Below are 24,703 nucleotides of genomic sequence, written 5' to 3' on the forward strand. Positions count from 1 at the left end.
TGAGGAGCAAGAGGCGTACTAAATGGTTTTGACTTCTCATTCATGCCAAAACGTTTTAGTACCTTCCTAAGATATTCTTTCTGAGACAAACAAAGCCTCCCCAATTTCTTATCCCTTGATATCTCCATGCCTAGAATCTTCTTCGCTTCACCAAAATCCTTCATCTCAAACTCACTGTTCAATTGAGTCTTTAGTTTCACAATTTCTGTCTGACTCCTGGAAGCTATCAGCATATCATCAACATAAAGAAGAAGATATATAGGATACGTCTTGTAGCTTGTGTAAATACACACAATGATCATATTTGCTTCTTGTGTACTTCTGCCCTATCATAAACTTGTCAAATCGCTTGTACCACTGCCTTGGAGATTGCTTCAATCCGTACAGCGATTTTCTAATTTGCACACCATCTATTCTTTTTCAGCAACTTTGAATCCATCTGGCTGAGTCATGTAGATTTCCTCATCCAAGTCTCCATGTAAAATGCAGTTTTTACATCCATCTGAACTAGTTCCAAATCCAACTGTGCTACCAAAGCCAACAAAATTCTGATGGAGGAATGTTTTACAGCTGGAGAAAATACTTCATTATAATCAACTCCCTCCGTTTGAGCGTAGCCTTTAGCCACCAATATTGCTTTGTAGCGGATGTTATTATTGTTAGGAAATCCATCTTTCTTTGCATATACCCATTTGCACCCAATTGCCTTCTTTCCCTTCGGAAGACTAGCTAGTTTCCACGTCTGATTCTTTTGAAGGGATTGCATTTCTTAATTCATGGCGATCCTCCACTTTTTATGTTCTGAACTTTGGACTGCTTCATTAAAAGTGGCAGGAACGTCATCAATTGCAATTGGTGATGCAAAAGAGACCATATTAGTATAACGAGCAGGTTGTCTAATGGTCTCTTTCCCTTTCTGAGTGCAATTAATTCATGTTGTTGTGGAGGTTCTTGGGTCTGAACCTCTTCTTCATCTGACTCTTCTTCTATCATAGGAGAGTCAACATCAGTTTCTTTACTGGTTGGGTTGATTCTGCTTCCTTCAAACTCCACCTGTTTGGGAGTTCCATCTGTTTGCTCCAATTTTTCTAAAGTCACCTTTCTCAGCATGGTAGATTCATCAAAGGTAACATCCCTACTGAAGATTATTTTCTTTGTTTCTGGACACCAAAGACGATAGCCTTTCACACCAGAGGTGATCCCCATAAAGATCACCTTCTTTGCTCTTGGATCCAGCTTTGATTCCTTAACATGGTAGTATGCAGTGGAACCAAACACATGTAAGGAATCATAATCTGTAACAGGTACTCCAAACCATTTCTCTAATGGTGTTTACCACCAATAGTAGTCGATGGTAAGCGGTTGACAAGGTGACAAGCATAGACCAAAGCCTCAGCCCAAAATTCTTTGCCTAACCCAGCATTAGACAACATACACCGAACCTTCTCCACTAATGTTCGGTTCATACACTCTGCCACCCCATTCTGTTGTGGTGTACTTCTGACAGTGAAATGCCGGACAATACCTTCTTCTTCACAGACTTTCAAAAATTGATCATTTTTGTACTCTCCACCATTGTCTGTAAGGAGACGTTTGATTTTTCAGCCTGTTTGAGTCTCTACCATCTTTTTCCATTTAAGGAAAAATCCTAGCACCTCATCCTTTGTCTTCATTTTATACACCCAAACTCTCCGGGAAAAATCATCAACAAAGGTGACATAATAGTGTGTTCCTCCCAATGAAGTTGTCTTGGAAGGCCCCCATACATCTGAATGAACATAATCCAAAATACCTTTAGTATCATGGATTGTTGTTCCAAATTTCACCATCGTCTTCTTCCCTTTGATGCAATGCTCACAAAAAGCTAATTTGCAAGTCCGAGAACCCTTCAATAATCCTTGATCTATGAATAATTTCAAGGATTTTTCACCAATATGCCCCAAGCGCATATACCATAACTTGGTTGCTTCTGACTCCTGTTCATCAGTAGAAGCTGCCACTGCTGCTGTCCCAACAATTGTACTACCCAGAAAGTAATACACATTATTTCTTTTCCGGATTCCCTTTATTATCACCAGTGCACCAGAGATAATCCTCATAATCCCATCTTTTTCCCTCACTTCTAAACCTTTTGACTCTAAGGTTCCCACAGAGATGAGATTTCTCATTAAATCTGGTACATAATGGACACCTGTTAAGGTTCTGATTGATCCATCCTGATTCCTCAAGCAAATTGAACCAATCCCAAGTGTGTCAAGAGGGGAATTATTTGCTGTGTAGACAATTCCACCTTTTAGTTCTTTAAAATCAAAGAACCATCTCTATTGGGGGTCATATGGTGGCTACAAGCTGAATCTAACAGCCATGAACTGGAACGGCTGGTTGATGGCGTAGCAGCGAATGCGAAATCTGAATTTGCATCATCATACTCGACCACATTTGATTCTGAGACAGCCTTCCCCCTTTCAGGTTTGCTTTTATTCTTTAGCCTGGGACATTCTTTATTCTAGTGCCATTTTTCTCGACAAAAAGGCACATTTATCTTTGCTCAATCTAGACTTTGACTTCGATCTCCCTCTGCTTCCTTTATTCTGACTCTTCGAACGGCCTCTAACAACAAGAGCTTCTGGTTCGATACTTGTGTTTTCTTGTTTTTCTTCTTTCTCAATTCATAACTATACAAGGCAACAGTTACTTCATTGAGAGACACATCAACCTTCCCATGAAGTAGAGTAGTTTCAAGATACTCAAACTCATCAGGAAGTGATCCCATCAACATCAGAGCCAGATCTTCGTCTTCAAAAGTCACGTCCATATTCACCAGATCAATCACCAGCTGATTAAAGCTAGTAATGTGATCATTCATAGTGGTACCTGGTACATAGTTGAATCGGAACAATCTCTTTTTCATGTAGAGTTTGTTCTGACCGCTTTTCTTCAAAAATTTCTCCTCCAGTGCCTTCCACAATTTACTTGCAGAAGTTTCCTTAGAAATGCATACTTCTGCTCTCTAGAAAGACACGATCGAATAGTACCACATGCCATTCTATTGATCCTGTTCCATTTTTTCTCCTCAACATCATCTGGTTTCTCTCCTTCAATAGCAATGTCTAGATCCTGCTGAAATAGGGCATCTAGAACCTCACTTTGCCACATGCCGAAATGACCGGTGCCATCAAAAATCTTCACTGCAAATCTAACATTTGTCACAGCATTTCTTTCCAAAATTGAAGATGAGAAGCGTCTGCCATTTTTGCTACAAATTCTATTAATAGATGCCAATGCGGAATGTCAATTATCCCAAGGAAATTTTTTCTGATGTGGAAGATCAGCCTAAGCCGCAACCACAGAGCATACTAAAATAAACCAAGAGCGCTGATACCAATTGTTGTGAAATTCGGGTTAATTTCCACCAATAACAGATTCACCTTCGAAACTATTATCTAGGTGACTAGTGTGAAAACGATTGTACTAAAAATTACCCCAAGGTATATTCCCAGGAAAGAGGAGGGGTCACAATGGTCCCTCTTAAAACCCACTTTCCTTAGACAGAACTATCAAGACAAGTAATTTTAATAGGACAATAATTAACAACAACTATACCCGATAATAGCTATTAAATAGACATAAAGAGAACACCAAAATATTTCACTAATAGAGGAAATATTACAAAGAGAGAAAGAATACAAATAGCCTTTAATATAGAAGAAGGCTTATATTTGTGGGATGATTAACTAAGGAGGATGATGGCTTTATTTATAACAAAAGAATTTCCCCTCCTCCTTATACACAACCAATGTGGGACTTTGCCAAAAACCAACATGTGGTAGGTATCTTTTGTGGGTTGTCATTGTTACAGCACATGCATCCACCCTTCCACCAATTACCAAAACCCTTTCTATGCCAAAAATCACATTTTCCACCTACAGGATTTAAATACTGGTTCATAATTGGAATACCGACAGTTATAATAAAGGTATTGTCAGAAATTATTATTTCACAATTATGATATTTGGAAATATTTTTTTTGGATGAATATATAAATTAATAATATAAATTTTTTAAATGAACGAGGGTGGACACCATTATTAAAATATATGATTAATTAGAAGAAAATTTTGTGTTTAAGGTGGACACCCTCAACCCTCAATGGATCCGTCATTGGCAATTGTGCCCATTATATAACGGTAACAGTGCCTTTTGAAACCACTATCGCATGATCATTATATCTGCAATTATCGTAATAGCGTCCGCTATGTTCGCAATCGCAACTGAAAACACGACCACACCAACAGGGGTTAGTTCAAGTGGTAAGCAGCTTGATATTGCTTAAGCAAGGTCTTGAGTTTGAGTCATTGTGCATGCAGAAAATCCTGCTGGGAGAATCACCCATCAAAATCAAGTTTACGAATCGGGTCGCTCCGGATTAGTCAAGGCAATGCCTTAGAACCTAAAAGACAAAAAAAAAAAAACACACGACCTCGAACTGTAATTTTAATCCTTGTCAAAATCATCAAAAACACAACTACAACCTCAATTTAAATCCATGCAACAAATCTCGTAGCTATAGACAACTACCTCCCACCCATATCTACCACTCCTACGTCCTTTAGATTCTAGCCCAAGCCAACCCCGCTCTCCCCATCTTCGTCTTGTTTATATACTTGATTTTGTTTCAATCAACTTCGATCTTCTCAAACAGAAATGGCAGCCGCTTCATTCCACCACGAGCAAGTTTGTGTGATGGATGCCTGCGGTCGCCTCGGATCTACCCTGGTTGAACGCCTACTGCAAAGAGGCTACACGGTCCATGCTGCAGTTCAAGCCCATGCTAATAGTCAACGCTCCCAATTGTGTCCGCCAACTTCTTCTTCTTCTTTCTTCCCTTTTACTTTGTAGATAATTATAGTGTTTTGTTGGTTATATGTAGGTGATGATTGAAATTTAATGAGGTAGGTGATGAATAAAAAGCAAGCTGAAGATTTTCCATGCGGACCCTTTTGACTATCAGAGCATCACCGACGCTCTCAAAGGCTGTTCTGGCTTGTTTTACGCCTTTGAACCAGCACAAGACTACCCTTCATATGATGTAAATTGCTACCTCTCTCCTTGCAACAATTCCTTTTAATTTACAAAACTCGATTAAGAAAAATTAAACTCTTCAACTCAATTCTACAATAAAAAATTTACTCGAAAAAAATCCAGGTTCAAGTCGAGTTAAAAAATAGATCTTGAATAATTCGATTTTTAGTAATTAATAGATTAATTTTCAATTCAAGTCGACTCTCACCATTCTGTATGATATATGTATTGCATATGAAAAAATATATATGTAATCATATATGGTTATAGAATACAGTATAATTAGACCATAATATTATAAAGGGTTAACTACTTCAAATACCATCAACCTTTAAGCGATGACTCGTTTATATCACCAACGTTTTAATTTTGTCAATTTTAGAACTAACGTTTCCCTTTAAGTGCAATTATGCCACTCCGTCGTTAATGATTTAACGGCATGATGACATGACAGCACCGTTTCGTGACGTTGCCGACGTGGATGCCTCACTAAAATGACGTTCTTTTGGCATTACCGTTTTAATGCTCAAAGATCCAAAATGACATCGTTTTTCTTGAGCTCTAGTTTTCCTAGGGACTAAACGCAAATTTTCCCATCATATTTTTTCTTCTTCCTCAAATCTTCATATGCATATTCATCTGTGATTCATTCACGATTCTGAAAATCTCAGCCATTTTCAGATCCTGTTTCTAAAAAAGTTCAAATAGAAAACAATGTACCTTTTTTCCATCAGTTTCTTGATGGTTTAATGACCTTAATCTTTGGTTTAGATGAAGGAATGTTGGTACTACTAATACATCAGATCTATAAGACGAACACCCTTTACGTTGTTGTTCTTCGACTGCAAATTCTATGATTTCTTCTTCTTAATGTTCATTCCGAAAGTCGACGAAATCCTCTTCTTCTTCTTCTTCTTCTTTGTCTCCTTTATCATCTCCAGCTTCAGTTTCCAGTGGCGCGTCGAACCCACCAGCTACGCGTACTATTTTTGCAACTGTAGTGTGCTGCATAATCTATTATTATTACTCTCGCCGTTCTCTTCTTACGTTTCCTCTTTCATTCTTCCTTCTTTCCTCAATGTCCGTATAAGCTCATCGGACTTGTGTATCCTTAACACCCTGACGAACTCTTTTAGATAACGAAGGTCGGAAAGCGGTAGCTTTCTTCAACATTGCATTCCTCGACCGAGCGTCGTTGGCGAAGGAGTCAATGGTGACGACGACAAGACCAACTCACTACAGTAAAACTGTTCTATAGCGTCGTTTTTAATGACATTTTGAGAATAAACGTCACTAACTTTAAAACGCCGTGATAGCCCGATATATAGTGGCGTTTGTCCCTTCCGTTTTAGGTTTTTTGAATGAAGAAACGACTTCCAACTTCAAATTTGCTGCAAAAAGAGGGAAAGCAGCTCAGATTTTCAAAATTTCAAACCCTCTCTCCCTCCAAGGTAAAGCTTGCTCATTTCCCACCATTTTCTTGCTCATTTCCTCTTCTTTCTCATCTCGAAAATACCCTAGAACCTAAAGTTTTGATCTTTGTTGGTTGGAACTTCTTTCCTTCTCCTTCTTCTTTAACTAAGTTCGGGATTCAACTCTGTTTCTGCTTCATAGAAATTGATGAGTACGAGGCTGGTATTCGTTTCTCCTCTTCTTAGATCTGTTGTATTTCTTTCATTTTTACAGAATTTTATAATAATGTTTGAAGCATGCATATTTCCTTTATTTGTTAGCTACCTCAGATCCGAATCTAAAATATCCGGTCGAATTTCTAATCTTTCTTTTCTTATTGCAAAGAAACTGATTCTAGCTGTATTTTTTTTGTTTGTTTCAATTAGAGTGTAGTTACTGAACGATCGAGTATGGAAAACATGGCCGAGGTTGCTGCAAATAATGCGATATTTTCCCCCTTCAAGGATTCAATTTCCTTGAGATTTCAAGGTTTTACTGTTACTGATATGTCAATATTACAATTCTAACTTTATCAATCTTTTCAGAATCACCCAAATGAAACCTCCAAAAATGTGTTCGATTTTGGGGCGTTTGTTGGAGACTTGATTGTTGAGGAAGATGCCAGCAGGTTCTTTTTAGGGTTTTAATTTCTTAGAACTCTTAAATATGAAAACAAAATTCTTTATTTTTAGGATGATTGAGATTTTAATTTTTCTTGTTTGTAGTGATATATCGCTGGAGGGGCTTCAACGAGAATTGGAAGAATGCAAAGATTTGTATTGCTAATGTAGATTTGTTGTATACTTTGGATACCAATTTGCTAGTGTTCGTTTTGGGTTAGATTTTGATGTTTTGTTGGTGGAATTTTCATTTGCAGTCCCATAGAGTTGATTTATCATATTTTTTTGTAACCTGAAAGAATTTGTTTTTTCGCAATTGTTTCTGGATTTTCCGGGCATATGTGCAGATATAGCAGTGTCAAAGCATGAATACTAGTCGGCATTTGCTCCTCTTCCATTTGAAGTTGTTGTTTCTGCTGGACAAAAGGCTAAAGAGGAAGCATGGCATAGAGGCTAGTTCAATTTCTGACCATATCCCATTTACTCCCTTCCTCCTTTTTCCTTTTTTGATCATTAAGTTTATAGAAATGATACAGGCGGTGGTGATCCAGACAGGAGTAAAGTTGCCCGAGATCTAAATGATCTGACAGGAGAAGGAAATATTGAGAGCATGCTTTCAGTTGAAATGGGCCTAAGGGAATTAGCATCATTAAAGGTTGATTCTTTTTTGTCATAAGGGAATATAAAATATTTAATCTTCTTTTTGTTGCCGGGCTGTTGTGCATTGATTCTTCGATCTAAATTTATACGTTGTACTATGCTTAAGATATAGATTTAATCTTTGAATTCTAATTTGATCATTTTCAGTCTTATGTACTTTTCACAATTGGAAATTCCGTTCTTGATCCAGACATTAGATTTAAATTGCAAAGCCAAATTCTACTATTTACATCTGTACTTTGCGTAAATTATAGATTTAGTGCTCGTAATTTAATAATATTGTTCCTGTATAAGGACCAAATTCGTAACTTGTGCATGGTATAGGGTAATAATTATATATTTGACCCTAAAAAATAGGTGTAGTAATACTGCCCGCTCCCCCCAGTTATGCATTGACATGAAGTCCATTTTATTATTACCTGTTTATTTCTTGCTCACTTTTGTAAAATGCCACTCTATGAAGTTATTTTTATTCAAATTCTGTTGTTTTCAGGTTGAAGATGCTGTTATACAAGCATTGGGCAGACAGAGACGGCTGAGTTTGCATCATCGATCTGTCTCAGGTTTGATTAATCTATATTACGTGCAAGTCCCCCCCCCTCGGTCTTAGGAATCGACGTAGTTGGATGACTCGATTTCTCAATATTTTTAACCATGCCTTTATTTTCAATTTTTCAAGGCAGTCCTAGATTTTATTCTTTTTACCTTTAAATTTAGTTGATGTTCAGTAAAATGGAGTGAAACTAGTGTCTATACAATCCATATTTTCGTCTTGAAGAAATAGTATCTCATTTTTTTCCCTTTTTTAGATGTCATTATATTTTGCTAGCAGTTCTTTTCCTTTCCAGGTTGTATCTGTTGGAAATTATATTCCGACATGACTGAAATACTATGCTCTAGTATTTATCCTTTTACTTGTTTTGATTCAGATTTGAAATCACCTAGTGAACTAAAGTCGATAGATGCATTTAGTAAGAGATGCAGTCTTTTTTTTTCTGTCGTAATGCACTATCATATCTAATAACATGCGTTCATGTAGATTTTGTGAGACCACCGGTCTCAATTGGTTTAGAAAGATTTGCTGCTGCTTTTATCCTTTTGGATTTATTTAAATAAGGTTTCTTTTTTGCCTTCCAAATGCAGAACTAAGTGAAGTGGAGGGAGAAGATGTTCTTTTCAAAGAAGTTGCTTACTTTTTTAGTTCAAATATTTTACATACTAATCGTAATTGAGCCATCAAAGCAAAATATATTTTCTCATTTTGATGATTTTTTAAGTTATCTTGGTCTCTTTGCCTTGTATTTTGTTGCTACATCATTATTAATCTATATGCACTAGCAGTCACTACAAATTCTTCCAATTCTGTTGGTGGCATCACTACTCAGCCTCAAGTGGCAATAAGCGATAAAAGCGAGAGAAGCAGAGAGGATATGAAGAACTTCAAAATCAACTTGAAGCTATGAAGTAACAGAATCAAGCAAAAACTTCATCCTAGGTGATTTCTTAGGTTAATGTTTTGTTTATTCTAGAGAACATTATTGAACTACATTACATTTTTGTTGGATGTTTGTAAACTTTGAATTATTCATATTTTTATGTATATTTGTTTAATTGGAAGCATAATTTTATTTTTTGGTTGTTATTAGATACTGTTACAAGTTAAATTAGGGTAATACAAAGTAGGAACAAAACATATTGAAAATAGCGATAATGAACAATTTACGGGTTCAACGAGGAGTAACCCAATCAAACTTGCCTATGCCAACCTTTTGCAAATAGTGGCGTTTTGTATTACAAACGCCACTAAAACCAATAGCATTAGCGGCGTTTATGCAAAAAATGCCACTAAAACCAATAGCATAGCATTAGCGGCGTTTGTGCCAAAAAAGCCACTAAAACCAATAGCATTAACGGCGTTTGTGGTAAAAAAGCCACTAAAACCAATAGCGTTAGCGGCGTTTGTGGTAAAAATGCCACTAAAATCAATAGCGTTAGCGCATTTGTGGTGAAAATGCCACTAAAACCAATAGCATTAGCGGTGTTTGTGGTAAAAAAATGCCACTAAAGGTAAGAGAATTATCGGCATTTTGGCCACAAACGCCGCTATATAACTAGACCTTTTGCGGCGTTTTAGGTTCACAAACGTCGCAATCTTTTGCGGCGCTTGTTTTAGCGGCACTTCTTCGGCGCTCATACTAGCGCCGGTAGTGTTTTAGCGGTGCTTAAAAACACGATGTAGGACTAAAAAATGTCGCTAAAAACTTGTTTGTTGTAGTGACTGGAAAAACCGTTTCGGTAAGAGAAAATAGTGGGAAGAAACCGGGGGAAATATCAGATATTAAAATATATATTAATTTTGTTAAAAATATAATATATTCTTAAGTTAATTTAGTGATTGGGTGCTTAGAATTGGTTCCAAAAAGTCTATTGTTTGAATCTAATAAGAAGTTCTTTTTTAAAATAAAACGACATTGGTTTGACTTGTTTTAGATATCAAAATAGTTGCGTCAAAATGATGTCGTTTTGGCGAGGCATTAACGTCAGCAATGTCACTACACGGTGCTGTTAAGTCATCATGCCATTAAATCATTAACGACTGACAAGGAAGAGGTGGCGGATTAATAATCGTTGCTCTTGTTGAAGTATCAAACCTAGAAAGCTATAGACTCAATGAAGAACAAAGGGTAATAAATAGGGGAAGATGATAGTAGAACCTAGGATTCTTTAGGGTTTCTTTTAGGTGTTGGAATCAAGGCAACAAGAATAGAACAAGATAAAGATAAAGAAATTGAAAATAAAGTAAGATAATAAAGAAATCAAAAGATCTCCCTTATGAAGGTGAATGGTAAAGATGGTTGATGGTGCGGATATTTGTGGAAAATAGATGGATAAGTGTCCTATCGAACCCTCCTAGTCGCAATGAAAAGGCAAACCCGATAATATGACTCTAACCAACCCTCCTAGTCGTGATGAAAAGGCAAATTGTGAAGATTAATCTCCCTCACAAGAACTTGAAAGAACTCCAGGAGAAGAAGCTTCGAAGGCACAAGGCAACCAACACTTGCGAAAGGAACTCTCGTTGTATTATTAATCAAAGAAATCTATTTTACAAAGTTGAATGAAGCCTTGTTTATATAGGGGATGAGTTCTAAAGGTCTTAAATAACTAATGAATAAAATAATACAAAAAAACATGTCTTAACTCTAATTCCTAATAAAATAATAGTAACTAAAAATAATATTTTAAATCAACCTTAATTCCTAATAAAATGATAAATCTAATCCTAAAAGATAATTCATCATCCTATGTAAAATTATATTAAAAATAATCAATAAAAATATTAAAAATTCGTAATATTTACAAAATCCCGTATAGGATTTTCTGCATGCACTGTCTCCACTAAAATGACCATATCTTGAGTTCCCGATATCAGATTGATGCAATTCAAGAACCTTTGGAAATATAAACGACATACGGTCGTATATACAGAATAAGTGTTGACCAAATAATATTAGGATCCATTCAAAAAGTCATCGCAAGTCTGTTTTCTAGTCTTATTTTCCAAGGCTTGAATTAGTGGATCATTTGGAAGAGTTATTACTTCTTCCTTTGATTCTTGCGATGCATGTTCATCCTCCCTTTCTTCAAAAGATTTGACCTCGAATCTGAAGCATTAAAGAGAGCAACATTAGAATTGTTTAATGATTCATTCATATTATGCTTACCGAATAGATATGCTTTGAATCTTTTGAAACTTTGTTCTTCTAATAGGTTCGAGTAGAAACATTAGTCCAAAGAAGCATGTATTATCATTATGGACTCTGGTGCATGTATAATTCCCCCACTCCTCGAAAGGATTCATCCTCGAATCTGAAAATCTAAGAGAAAGAGAATTAGATGTGTTGAAAAGAAAGCTTGTTAAACATTTATCAGGATCAATGTGATGTGTCTTTATGCATTTTAGTCGAGGTTTCTTCTTTGTTGGAACTGATTTCTTATAGTCTTGAAATTCTCTTTTGCATACAAGTCTTGTAATCTGATGTTTTGGTTGAAATTGAACATGGCATCGGCTACAGTTGGCTTTCTTTATGATAGCTTCAGATATTGTCTCCATGGCTTGACAAGTGTGTGGCAAGAATGAGTGTTGAAAAACCATGTCAACTGGTTTGTGAAAATAATCCCTTAAGTCTCCTAAGTGTGGTTCATGAATTAGGAATTATCAGGAGGAGATTTGTGGACTGCAGAACCTTTGTGGTAGTGCATCGTCTACTGTGTTTTGCTTACCTCAGTCTTTTATGCACTTAAAGGAGTTGTTTAGTATGGATGACAACTTCAAGAGTCTTACCTTGTAAAAAGGAGAAAAAGTATGTTATAATTCATTAAAATGAGTAATAAAATACTTACCTTTGGACTCTCGTAAATCATGACTCTTTATTGATATAGCATAGTGATTAGGGCTTTCAGATGGTAACCCTACAGGAGGGTCACCTAGCACCATTCGACAACTCTTGGTGATGGAAGATGGTGTGGGCCAGTCCCATGTTGCTTTTACTTTTTCATCATTTACATGGATTCCCTGTGCATGAACTATAAAGCCTCTGAAGTTGTTTAAATCATGTTTCGTCATTAAGATGACGTCACGACTAAGGCTTTTCTAGATGTAACTTTTGTAACAAATTTAACTCTTTGGTTTCTTTGAGACGTATGTTTTAATGAGGTATGAGGAACCTTGAATTTGATTGGTTTGGTGTTGTTTTCCTCTTCCGTGGTAATCCGTCAGGTGGATCACTTAAGACTTCTCAAAAATCCTGCAAAAGAGAGGAAAACACACTAGGAAAATCCTTGTTAATGTTAGAAATCGAAACAATTGATTCCCTAAAGCGAACAAGGATGCAAGGCTGTTTGTAAAGAAGATTCTCTCTCAATTCTTTTGTGCTCACACATAGATTTTGAGTCACTATTTTTTTCTCACAATTAGGCTCACTCACCACTCGAGGGTCATTTGTTTAGCTTTTATCGGTTGTGACCTCTTTTTCCATTTGTTTCAAGTTCCCAATCTCCTTGTGAATTCGTTGTTGATCTATGAGACTCTCTTTGGGGGTAGAGGGTTAAGTCAAAACGGTTTACCTTTGATTGGAATTGTTTAAGTCTTCTTTTGGCTATATATGTGACGTCATTGTTGTATTACCAAGGACGTCCTAGGAGGATGTAGGATACTTGAATCGGGACTTACGGATGTGTCGTCTTTAGGGGCTGGAAGTGTGTCATTCTTTGTGGTCATTGTTCCTCTTGTCGGGTTGTCATCTCTCGGCTTTTTTAGAGAAGATTGAGTAGAAGATGAGGAATGATTTGAAGGATTACCTTGGTAAGAGGATGAAGTACCATGGTAATGGTCTCTGAATCGAAATCTCCTTTGGATTGTGCTTCGATAGTTATTGTCTTCTTTAGTGTATTTTCAAGGTTTTCGTACCCATGGAGGTCAAGAAGTTCAGTGATGTTTGAGTTCAAGATGATGACGAATCTTGACACGGTGTCCTCTTCTTCTTCGGTTATGTTAGCCCTATTGAGTAAGGACTGCATCTCCTTGTAGTAGTCTTTAACTGAACTTCTACATTGTCGAAGTCGGTGTAGTCGTAGTTTAACTTCTCATGTATAAGTGTTGTTAGGAATTGGTTCCTCATGGTTTGTTTGAGGTCGGTCCAAGAAGTGATTGCTTGAATTTGGAAGTTCTCGATCTTTTTCCTTGTTCGCATCCACCAAGTCTGAGCATATCCTTCGAATTCCATGGTAACGAGGGGAACTTGTTCAGCTTGGGGGAAGTCATGGTATACGAATATGAGATCAACATTTCCTTCCCAATCGATGTACTTGTATGGATTATTGTCTCTTTTGAAAGATGGATCGTAAACTTTGGTTTTGCAAAGAGTTCGGGTGCTTGGAAATGTGGTTGTGCTCGTTTGGGTACCAAAAGTTTAGTATTATTTGGTCTTAGATTCTGGTTTGGTAGATCCAGTTGTGGTTCTTTCACGATATTGTTAAGTTCATCAAATCTTGTTTCAAATTGAGTCGTGAGTCGTGAGTCGTGCAAGTGCGGCTAAGATAGCCGTAAGTGTCTTGTTGTTATTGTCGCCCATCCTGAAATCATAAACTCAAAAGAAAATTTTAAAGTAAAATAAAAATAAAAGAAAGAAAATTCAACAAAATAAGAAACCTCACAAGTCACTCCAAGAAAGTAACACAGCGAGAGGGAAGTAAGCTGATCTTGTATCTTTAAAAGTCACTTTACCAGGTAGTTCCACAGTTCGTATCGGAGTTTGATTACTAGAAAGGCGATAACAAACTGGAAAGCTCTAAGAGGCCAAACAAGGTTTAGACTCCAAGAGAATGAGAATGCAAAGAAAGAAGAAGTATGCAAACTCTTTAGTCCTACTAACACAAAAGATAATGTGTTAGATAATACGAAAGAAAAATAAAGGAAAACAAAAGAACCTTAAGCACTAAGAGTCAAAGAAAAAAAAGAACCAAACTAGAAACCTAGAAGACGTTGGGTTAATTTGAGAAATGTTTTTTAGGGGTTCTCGATTTCCAAAAATTTTGTAAAATTTGTTGAATGTTGTTCGATGTGTGTAGAAACCACCTGTAAATTTTCAAAACCAATACCTTTAGTAGTATCTAGTAGACTCTGTTGAACAGTGAGTCCTCAAACAGTCTATTTTTCGTGATCACTTTATTTGAAGGTGTTATTGATCTCCAAAAATTCTGATTTTTTAATGATCTTCAATATTTTAGTTTCAATCTGGAAATTTTCACCACATAATTCCTCCTTTATATTTTCAAGAAATTCAACAAGATTCTAGACAGAACTAATGAAACTTGAACGATGTAGAATACTCTAATGAACTCTATTGGGGTGAATTTTGGACTGAGGATTACTCTTAAGATGAATGTGATATCTGGAGAAAATCATCCCTAAATTCATTCATTTGTAATTTTTGATTTTTTGTATTTTTTCCTTTTTTTTTGATTTTTCTACCTTTTTTTAGTGAAAAAAAACTAACAATAAGAGATTGAATCTAAATTAAAATTAAACAAAAAAGAACCTGAAACGATGAATCTTTTACGAACTAGCTCTGTTGAGGTACCTTGGCGGTTTTATGTGCAAGAACAAGCAAGATTCTTGATTCTTTCCAAGAATCGACCCAAATCTGATACCAATTGATAGGAAAGCGGTGGCGGATTAATAAACGTTGCTCTTGTTAAAGAATCAAACCTAGAAAGCTCTAGACTTGATGAAGAACAAAGGGTAATGAATAGGGGAAGATGGAAGTAGCAGTTAGGATTCTTTAGAGTTTCTTTTAGCTATTGAAATCAAGGCAACAAGAATAGAACAAGATAAACAAAAGATAAAGAAATTGAAAATAAAGTAAGATAATAAAGAAATCAAAATATTTCTCTTATGAAGGTGAACGGTAAAGATGCTTGATGGTGCAGATGGATTTGTGGAAAATATATGGATAAGTGTTCTATCGAACCCTCCTAGTCGCAATAAAAATGCAAACTCGATAATATGACTATAACCAACCCTCCTAGTCGTGATGAAAATGCAAATTGGAATGTGAAGATTAATCTCCCTCACAAGAGCTTAAAAGAACTTCGGGAGAAGAAACTTCGAATGCACAAGGCAATCAACACTTGCAAAAACAAACTCTCGTTGTATTATTAATAAAAAATATATGTTTTACAAAGTTGAATGATGCCTCGTTTATATAGGTGATGAGTTCTAAAGGTCCTAAATAACTAATGAATAAAATAATAACAAACTAAACATTTCTTAACTCTAATTCCTAATAAAATAATAATAACTAAAACTAAATTGTTTTAACTCAACTTTAATTTATTATAAAATAATAAATCTAATCCTAAAAGATAATGCATCATCCTATGTTAAATTATATTACAAATAATCAATAAAAATATTAAAAATTAATAATAGTTACAAAATCCCGTATTAATCCCGTATAGGATTTTCTGCATGCACTGTCTTCACTAAAATGACCATATCTTGAGTTCCCGATATCATATTGATGCAATTCAAAAACCGTTGAAAATATAAAAGACCGATGATCGTATCTCTAGAAGAAATATTGACCAAATAAGATCATAATCCCATTCAAAAAATTGTCGTAAGTTTGTTGTTGTTCTAGCCTTCTTTTCCAAGGCTTATCAGTGGATCATTTGGAAGAGTTATTACTTCTTCCTTTGATGTGAGTATTGTGATGCATGTATCATCGACGAAGAGTCTGATGATATTTGAAGTAGCTAACCCTATTATAAATATTTACAATTAAATTCAAACGAAACTTGAAATTTAAATAGAAACTCATCATCTTAATTAATTTAAATTCTTCTTACTCGACCCGACCAAATGCTGACTCCTAATTTTAATTAAGGACAAATAATAATGCACATTTCAATTGATATTCTTCCTAATAGATATTAACTTTACTCTTGTGGCTAGTGTTCATGAACAGTGTGGATGTATACGTGGGATATGATTTAATTACATAATATATATATATATATATATATATATATTATATAAATTTAGGATCGTTAGACGAGTGAAAATATACGACTGAAGTTAATAATAAAAAATGAGAAGATATTCATTAAAAAAATAAATTAGATCTCAATTATCTATTTTCATTCATCCAACAATCTTAAATCTATCTAAAACTAAAAAAAAAAAAAATTCACACTATGTAAATAGATCCTAACTCTCAATATATATACCTTTTTGGGTATATATATATATATATATATATATATATATATATAAACTTTTATTATGTTCTAGAGACATCTGCTCAACTGGTTACGAAGTAGTTGACAAATTGAGAAAATGGTCAAGTGCAGGAATATATGGCAGAAGAGGAGGCAAGAGCAGCACACAATGTGATAGAGGCATGCGCTCGGACGGAGACGATAGACAAGGTGGTCTTCACATCCTCCGCCACTGCCATTGTTTGGAGGGACAACCCTCAATCGGTTGCGCCCAATTTGGACGAACGACATTGGAGCGATGTTGATCTTTGTCACGAATTCAAGGTATTACAACAACAACAACAACAAAACACTATTTCCATATGCAATGGGGTAAGGGGGAGGTGGGGTGGTAGGCTGCCCCCAACGCCAGGTTGAGAGCAGTTTCTGTGGAAGACCTCCGGCAGTAAGTCGTGAATTCAAGATATTGTAGTTGCTTAATGATTAGATTACGGTGTTTGTTTGGTGATCAACACTTGAGTGAATTGGCAAAGCAGTTATGGCATGCGCTATCGAAGACAGTCGCGGAGAAGACTGCATGGGCATTGGTAATGGACAGGGGCATCAACATGGTTTCGATCAATGGCGGATTGTTGACGGGGCCGCATGTGTCTATCACCCACCCTTACTTGAAAGGAGCTGCCGATATGTACGAGGGTGGGACGTTGGTGACCGTCGACCTTCATTTCTTAGTTGACGCTCACATCTGCGTCTTTGAAGATGTTTCATCCTTCGGTCGATATTTATGCTTCGATCACGCTGTTACTAACCAAGAAGATGCTATTCGCCTCGCCCGTTTGCTTACACCTTCTGCTCCTTCTCTGCCTCCAGAAAGGTTAGCGTTTTAGTTAATATGATTATCTAATAATCAATGTATATATGGTGGTATTAATTTAATATATATATCGCAGTTACGAAGATGATAACACGATGATCCAACAAAGGTTCAGCAACAAGAAATTGAAAAAGACGATGTTGGATTTTAAGAGTGAGCCAACTTTGGAGGATTGATCCATTTCCAAGTTGATAAACAAAGGTAAACCCACAGCCCAACGGAATTTTAGTGTTACTATATATATTATATATATTGGATCTTAAACTCTAAATTCTAAATCCTAAAACTTAAAATCATATTCCTTAAATCCTTTTTCTAAATACTTGTATTTGTTCAAAGATAACTTTCAAATATTTGATATTGAACGCTCACATCTCTAACATTAATTATACTTGAACATGAGACCTCAAAATATAACAATAATATATTTATTATCAAAGTCGATTGATTAATGTATATACCCAAAATCTTAAATCTTAAATAGAAGATATGACAAAGTTAAAATTCCGCTAATTGAATATAAAGTTTTGGACTTTACTATGGCTCAAAAACCGGAGAATCCTTGTTGTTTATCTTAGATCTAGTTTCTTAATGTTATTCCTTGAGGGATTTTAAAAATAATATTTTATTTTTATAATAATATGATATGTTTAATCTAGCTTCTTAACGTTATACTTTTAATGTTATCTTCTTAGTATTGTAAATAAAAAAATGGGTTGAAAAGATTATGTAATACTTGATTTTAGTTAGTCAATTAATAGATGTATTTTTTTACTAAACTAAGATGATTACAAAGTAGTATATGTTCTAAATACTCTCAATTATTTGACAATGAATGCTCAATCAACATGTTGCAACCGTTAGTGCTCGAACCTGTAACATCTAAGAACAATAACGACTTCTTTAACCACTGAGGTAAGTTAATTCGTACAGTCAATTAATGGATCTAAAATAAGTAATTAAACCCAAAAAGAAATAAACTTATAATATTGTTTGATAAAGGTTCCATCTCATTTATTAGACCAATTGATTGTTAATCTCTATAATTATTATCAAAGTTTATGTAGCTCTATGCCCTATCTGTGCCCCTTCACTAAGTTGATGACATGTGGGTTAATAAATAATGATAAAATAAATGGATTTTTCCCCTTATAACTATAAAGTCAAGGATCTGAACAACTTAATGCAAACTAAAAGTTCAACTTAATGCAAACTAAAATCAGCTGGGAATCTATTTCAACCAATAGACCCGAGATTCTCAAGTGACAGTTTTCCTGCCATCATCTGGGAATAAAAAAGGACACCAAAATTCAGAACTGAATTAAGAAATTGTTCAATTTAATTTAAAAATTCACAGTTTTGGGTTGAAACATAAAAAATTTACAATTTAACCTTAATAAAAAGGGTTAACATTGTCAAAACAACAAACTTTGGAAGAAAAAAGAATGTATATTCACATATAACCAAATCCTAAAAAATTTGAAGCTCTAAAATTATTTAGTTAGTTTTATTGAAGTACAAAGTATAGGAGAGAGTTCGCTATAGTTAAATGGGTCATGGATAAAGGAGGTGAGTCGACAATTTATGACACACTAGTTTTAAATTGAATGGAGAATCCATAATCAATAATTTTGAGTTTGAAGATGTTCCGAACAAGAAACCAAAGAGAGCTACAAAAGAGAGTGATTTGATAATTCTCCTTGGTAGAGTGGGTTAGAAGGGAATCGGTCCTTTTTGGCCTACTCTGTTCAGGTCATAGTGAACCTACTTTACTATTCTACAAGTTGTTTAATAATAAGATGATTTTTTCCCTAAATCGTTTTGTTTGTCAACTGTCACAAAGAAGAATTGTTGCTGGGATAGTTTTATGGGCACTTCTGTTATGAGTTGCTTAAAATAAGGCTAATAAATGGTGTGATCGATAGAAAATGTTACAGGTTAAAAACGCGACCGATAATGCTATAACTTGAAACTGGAATACTTATCAGACAGAGTAATATAACAGGTTGTAGTATAATGTTATAGAAGGTAAGAAATTAAGTTATAAACGGTAAATATTATGAATACAAAGAACACAATAGGTTGCGCTCAACAATTTCTTGTTTCAGTGAAGAATCATGTTGCAATATGAAATCTTATTTTTAATAGAAAAATGTGTTGCGCCTAAAATATTATGAGAGTTTAAGCTGATGGAGTATTGGAGTTTCCCACGGTAAATATCATGGTTCAAAAAGATATAAGTTACGATTTATAATGTTAATGTTTTTATTAATAAAATAGATTGTGCTCAAAATCTCATGGTTACCTAAGAAAACATGTTGCAATCTGAAATCTTACTATTTTTAATAATAAAATTGATTGCGCCAAAAATATTATGAATATATAGAATAAATATGGTTGCATCCTATAATGTCATGGTTCAATAAGAAATAAGTTGCGATTTGTTATATTAATATTTTTATTAATAAAATAGGTTGTGCCCAAGAGTCTCATGGTACTCTAAGAAAGCATGTTGCAATATGGAATATTACTATTTTTAAAAATAAAATGGGTTACGCCTAAAACATTATCAAAGTTTAAGCTAATGGAGCCTTGATGTTTACCACAATAAGAAAATAAGTTAAAAGCTTAAAATGTGATGAGTATCTATAATAAATATGATTGCGCCCAATAATATCATGGTTCAATAAGAAATATGTTGCAATTTGGAAAGTTAATATTTTTTTTAATAAAATAGGTTGTGCCCAAAAATCTCATGGTACCCTAGGAAAGAATGTTGCAATCTGGAATTTTACTAATTTTAATAATAAAATGGGTTCCGCCTAAAACATTATCAAAGTTTAAGCTGATGGAGCGTTGGAGTTTCACACGATAAGAAAATAAGTTAAAAGCTTAAAATGTTATGAATATGTATCATAAATACGATTACACCCAATAATATCATGGTTCAATAAGAAATAGGTTGTGATATGAGAAGTTAATATTTTTATTAATAAAATATGTTGCGCCTAAGAATATTGGGGTTCACTAAGAAAGTAAGTTGCAATCTGCAGTGTAATGTTAATATTTTTAATAAAATAGGTTGCGCCTAAGAATGTCTAGGTTTTGAATAAAAATTGCGGTTGCGATATATTATGTTAATATTTTTATTAATAAAATAAGTTTTACCCAAAAAAAACAAAAAACAAACAATTCGAAATTTATAATATCGATACTGAGTATATAATTACCGATATGTTTAAATATTGAAAAAGTTTTAGATAATATCGTAATTGAAAATATCGATCCATATGGTGTAATGATAGATACTTATTAAAATTGACTTAAAATGTTATAAATATATTTAAGAAACACGGTTGCACGAAAAAAATGAAAAAATAGATCGTAATATTAAATATTGATAGTTATATAATAATATCGATACTTTTCAATATAATACAGTTGAAGATTAGATGAAAATAAAAAATATCGATACATATGTTTTTATGATTGATACTTGTAAAAATTTAAAATGATTAAAAAATCGAAATTTAAAATTAAGTCATTTCAAAAGGCTCCGAGAATTTAAATCGTTTGATACATTCGGGGAAATGGTGGGTGAATCGAATCATCACCTTGGATTTGATTTGTGGCGAATGGGAACAAAAACATTAATTCGTTTCATTTCAGACTAAATTAATAGCAATAAAAAAATGCGAGGTCCCAAATAAATGAATTTAGTGAAAGCGTTCGTTTGAGGACTATTATAAATTTGGATTTAGGTTCAAGGTTTGTAGTAAAATAATTATCTCTTTCAAAACAATGACAAAAAAGTATGTTGTTTTGTGGAATCAATCCTAAAAGAAGTGTTAACGAAAATTGTTATGCATGTTTTGTCTAATTCTATCGTTGATTTCCTCAATATTTGGTTGAGTTGCAAGGCTTTTCATGAAGCTTAGAAGCATGACTACATCTATCTTAACGTTTCTATGAAGAATATCAATATCATACCATGGACTGATACCGAGAAAAGTTTTCAAAGAAGATGCAAAGCTAGTAATAATCCTGAAGTGTTATATAGAATAGGCATGTATGCTTATTTTAGTGGAAAGAACCCAGAGTCCGGTCTGCATTGTTTGAAGGAAACAACCGATAATGGCAATAATAAAGCCATATATGTGTATGGCATGTTTTAAATATGTTTTGGGTTTAAAGAAGTAAGAGAAGGACTTAGAATCATGAACGTTTTCAATCCCTCCAATTATAAGAAAATAATTTTAAAAGGTATTTATTTAGAGATTCGAAAGTTTGTAGGCTTAATGTCGTGGTGCCGCAACAATATAAAGGTTTGTGGACCAAAACTAATCAGCTACAATTATGATAATAAGTGTTATGGTTCTCTTTTTTAGAGCATGAATCAAAGTTATTTTGTAAAATGTTAAAATCTGAGTTTGAGTTGTTTTAATTTGAATACATATTGGGGTTGTTTATAAATTACCCCCACCAGGTGGACAATAAGAAACAATTTGTCTGACTATTAAAAAAATGTTAGACTTATAAACTCATTTTGTCTGTGTTCCTTAATGTTAGACTTATAAACTCGTTTTGCCTGATTGTCCCTTGATAAAACAGTTTGGAAAATATAATATTAATGTTGAGAATTAAAGAAATGTGCATCCTATAATGTTAAACTTATAAACCTATTTTGTTTTATTTTCTCATAATATAAAAAATTTAAACATATAACGTAAACGGTTGACTATTAAAAAAGGAGCTACCTATAATGTTAGAGTTATTGATTAGTGTTTAAATTATACATTATTTTATGAATAATTACTCCTTGATTAGATAGTTTTAGTTTCTAACTTGGGCCTTTTCATTCATTTTCAATACATGACATTAAATTCCTGAAATTACGCTAAGAACAACGAAATCGTGCAAATTTTTATTTTCTGGATTCATGGCCGGAGTAGTGGGCACGACTTGGGACATGACACACTCGACATGGCTTTAGTCAATGGCTGATGTAGTAGTTGACATGGTGATGACATGGAGGCTGACGTGGCACCCAATCAACAGCTTCTAGAAGGTCCGATCAGTAGCTTCTAGAAGATTTAATCAGTAGTGGCGTGAAGAATGAGACTTAGCTAAATTTTATATTTTAAATTAGGATTTATCTTATTTTTATTTTTTACGAATTATCTTTTGTTTTTAATATTATATTCTAGGGTTTTTGAGGACTATAAAAACCCCATTGGGGTAAGCCTCAAAGCATATTCAACTCATCACTTGAGCATTCAATCATTTTCAAACTCTTTTGTTTATTTCTTTCATTAGATTTATAAAAGTTTTTCTTTCTTTTTATTTTTCAAGTTACTTTATTTTTCTTTCAAAATGCTAAGTATGGTTTCTACCATGCTTTGCTAAGTTTCCTATAGCCAAGGGCTAAATAAATTACTCGATTCTAAGTCGGGAGAATCGAAAAGCACTTAATACCCTAAAGGGTTACATTTTAAATATTCAGAAATCAAGGATCGGTAATCGACCATCCTTTTACAATCAAAATGATTTCATTTCAAAAAGTGCACATTGGAATTGAACTTCAGTTTCGATTTATAGTTGGGAGGAAGGATCAGCCTGTGGCACATTCGACTTCCTGTGAACACACTTAGCGGCGGTCCACTAACGGAAACTTAAATCAGGTTAGATTCTCAATTGTGATGATAAAATCCGAGTCAAGTTTTTCCAGAATTTAAGAGCATTAAATTAATAAGTGATTGCCACTATTAACTCACAAAGAGTTGAGATATGAAAATTGATTTTAGATTCTCGATTCATTTGAGAGAAAAACAAGTTATAGGGGTTGGGCCCTATAGACTATAATCAGCGTAAGCCCGAAGGTAAAATCTTATTCAATGATCGATTAAAATCGAGGCAAAAGCTTTATCCCAAGGCTTATTTTTTACAAATTAAATTTATTTTCTTAATTTAACTTTATTTAAATCATTTTTATTTCACTTCAATTCTCCAAAATCTCCCTCTAATCTCTTTTACAAACCACACTTGAAGCTAGATCAAAAGTGATAAAATAGTTAAACTCTTAGGTGGTGTTTGTTTTTGCAGAGGTAAAAGGTCTGCAGTCTGCGGACCACATCTGCAGGCATCTACAGCAGAAGAGGTGGACCAAAAGTCTGCAGTACGCAAGAAGAAGACTGTTAGTTTTTTAACGCCTACATACTGCTAAAATAAACTGAAATACAAATAAATTGATTTTTTCAAAGCGTTATACATTTCACCATTATACATTAGTTTTATTCAAAAGCTTTTCAAAGCGTTTTTACTAAACCTATTACATGCCAACCAAAATATATCAAAAGCAGACAAGTATGTTATAATGTTACTGATGAGGCGACTCTGACTTGATGTCTGATGATCTCCTTACTCAGCTAGTATTTCAACTACGTGTAAAATAAACACACGTTAAGTATTACTTAGTGAGGCATAATTAATCACAAGTAAAGTTCTAAACACAAGTTATTTTATTAAACTTTACATATCAAGGGATCGTTAATGTCATTAAGTATTTTATAATTTGCATCGCTAGTGCTAATATCATCATTTATCAACCATCACTAAAATCTGTGTGGTTTGTATACCCATTACCAATATAAAAATCCACTTCTTTATTAAAAATTTCTTATTTTTATACACATTTATTTCCCATACGGAAATTCATACACTTAGTATGAATTTCTTATCATTTTAGCACACAAGGTGCCCAATACATAAATTCATACACTTAGTATGAATTTCTTAATATTTTAGCACATGAAGTGCCTTATACGGAAATTCATACACTTAGTATGAATTTCTTATCATTTTAGCACACGAAGTGCCCTATACTGAAATTCATAAACTTAGTATGAATTTCTTAACATTTTAGCACACAAAGTGCCTATACGTAAGTTCATACACTTAGTATGAATTTCTTAATATTTTAGCACACGAAGTGCCCTATATGGAAATTCACACTTAGTATGAATTTCTTAACATTTTAGCACACTTAGTGCCATTTGGTAATCACCATACATACATCAATAATTCATAACACTATGACTAGTATAGCATGTATGTACATAATTAAATGCACTCACCTGGCTCGCCTTGCTTAGATATCCAAAAATAGGAAGATGATTACTCCGGAACTTGGCCCTTGCCTTTTGCCTTACTCGACTCAGGAGTTTGATTTCGA

General features: G+C 34.2%; 1 protein-coding gene and 1 long non-coding RNA gene across 2 annotated transcripts; both read left to right on the top strand.

Annotated features, from left to right (window-relative positions):
* The first annotated feature begins 4,684 nt into the window (after positions 1-4,684).
* Positions 4,685-17,648, top strand: LOC120165057 (cinnamoyl-CoA reductase-like SNL6). The gene is made up of 5 exons (XM_039174644.1): positions 4,685-4,853; positions 4,972-5,089; positions 16,731-16,922; positions 17,135-17,472; positions 17,549-17,648. Exons 1-5 carry the CDS (start codon positions 4,705-4,707, stop codon positions 17,646-17,648), a joined length of 897 nt encoding a protein of 298 aa, XP_039030575.1. The 5' UTR covers positions 4,685-4,704.
* LOC120165012 lies at positions 7,539-8,765 on the top strand. Its single transcript, XR_005519775.1, has 3 exons — positions 7,539-7,809; positions 8,308-8,377; positions 8,744-8,765. It is a non-coding gene; the product is annotated as an uncharacterized LOC120165012 (long non-coding RNA).
* Positions 17,649-24,703: the final 7,055 nt, after the last annotated feature.

This window comes from Hibiscus syriacus, unplaced genomic scaffold (assembly GCF_006381635.1).
Source record: "Hibiscus syriacus cultivar Baekdansim isolate YM2019G1 unplaced genomic scaffold, ASM638163v2 tig00111566_pilon, whole genome shotgun sequence".
Taxonomy (NCBI): Eukaryota; Viridiplantae; Streptophyta; class Magnoliopsida; order Malvales; family Malvaceae; genus Hibiscus; species Hibiscus syriacus.